Source organism: Amphiura filiformis, chromosome 2 (assembly GCF_039555335.1).
Source record: "Amphiura filiformis chromosome 2, Afil_fr2py, whole genome shotgun sequence".
In the NCBI taxonomy this organism is placed as follows: Eukaryota; Metazoa; Echinodermata; class Ophiuroidea; order Amphilepidida; family Amphiuridae; genus Amphiura; species Amphiura filiformis.
In genome coordinates this window covers 72,416,244-72,416,864 of record NC_092629.1, presented here as the reverse complement: position 1 = coordinate 72,416,864, position 621 = coordinate 72,416,244, and the positions used below count along the sequence as shown (strand labels likewise).

The following is a 621-nucleotide window of genomic DNA, read 5'->3' as shown; positions in this document are numbered from 1 at the left end:
TTGTCTCTGCCATCTTGACATCAGTCTCTTCAAGGAGAGCTATATCATCAGCATAATCCAGATCAGCTAACTTTTCTTCTGGATATCTTGAACTCCTCCTTGGCAATAGGATTAATCCTCTGTTGTTTTCATCAACAGCCCTCTTCATGATGAAGTCAATGGCTAAGCCAAAGAGTAATGGAGACCAGATGTCACCCTGTCTGACTCCGGTGATGATCTTGAACCAGCTAGAAAGGGTCCCTTCTGCTTTCACTGCACATATTGTGTCCCGATATGAACTCCTTATGATGTTAATTATCTTGGGAGGTATTCCATAGATGCGGAGAATTTCCCACAGGGAGGGCCTGTGCACTGAGTCAAAAGCAGCCTTGAAGTCAATGAAATTAATGAGGCAGGGTAGCTGTTGGTCCAAACACTTCTCAATGATCTGGTTTAGGCTGAAAATTTGGTCTTGACAAGAACGGCCCTTTCTGAAGCCTGCTTGGTTGTCTCTCATTTTCAGGTCCACTTCATCTTTTACTCTCTGGAGTAGAATGGTTGAAAACACTTTTCCAGCGATGTCAATAAGGGTGATGCCTCGGTTGTTACTACAGTAGGAGAGGTCTCCTTCTTTGGCAAGGG

At 44.3% G+C, this 621-nt stretch overlaps 1 protein-coding gene across 1 annotated transcript in view; it reads right to left on the bottom strand.

Moving 5' to 3' along the window:
• Positions 1-516: 516 nt before the first annotated feature.
• The window catches only part of LOC140142794 (uncharacterized), a 1,781-nt gene continuing 1,676 nt past the window's right edge, over positions 517-621 (bottom strand). The window contains exon 2 of the mRNA XM_072164800.1: positions 517-621. This exon is cut by the window's right edge and continues 978 nt beyond it. Within this exon, the coding sequence (XP_072020901.1) occupies positions 517-621 (105 nt within the window).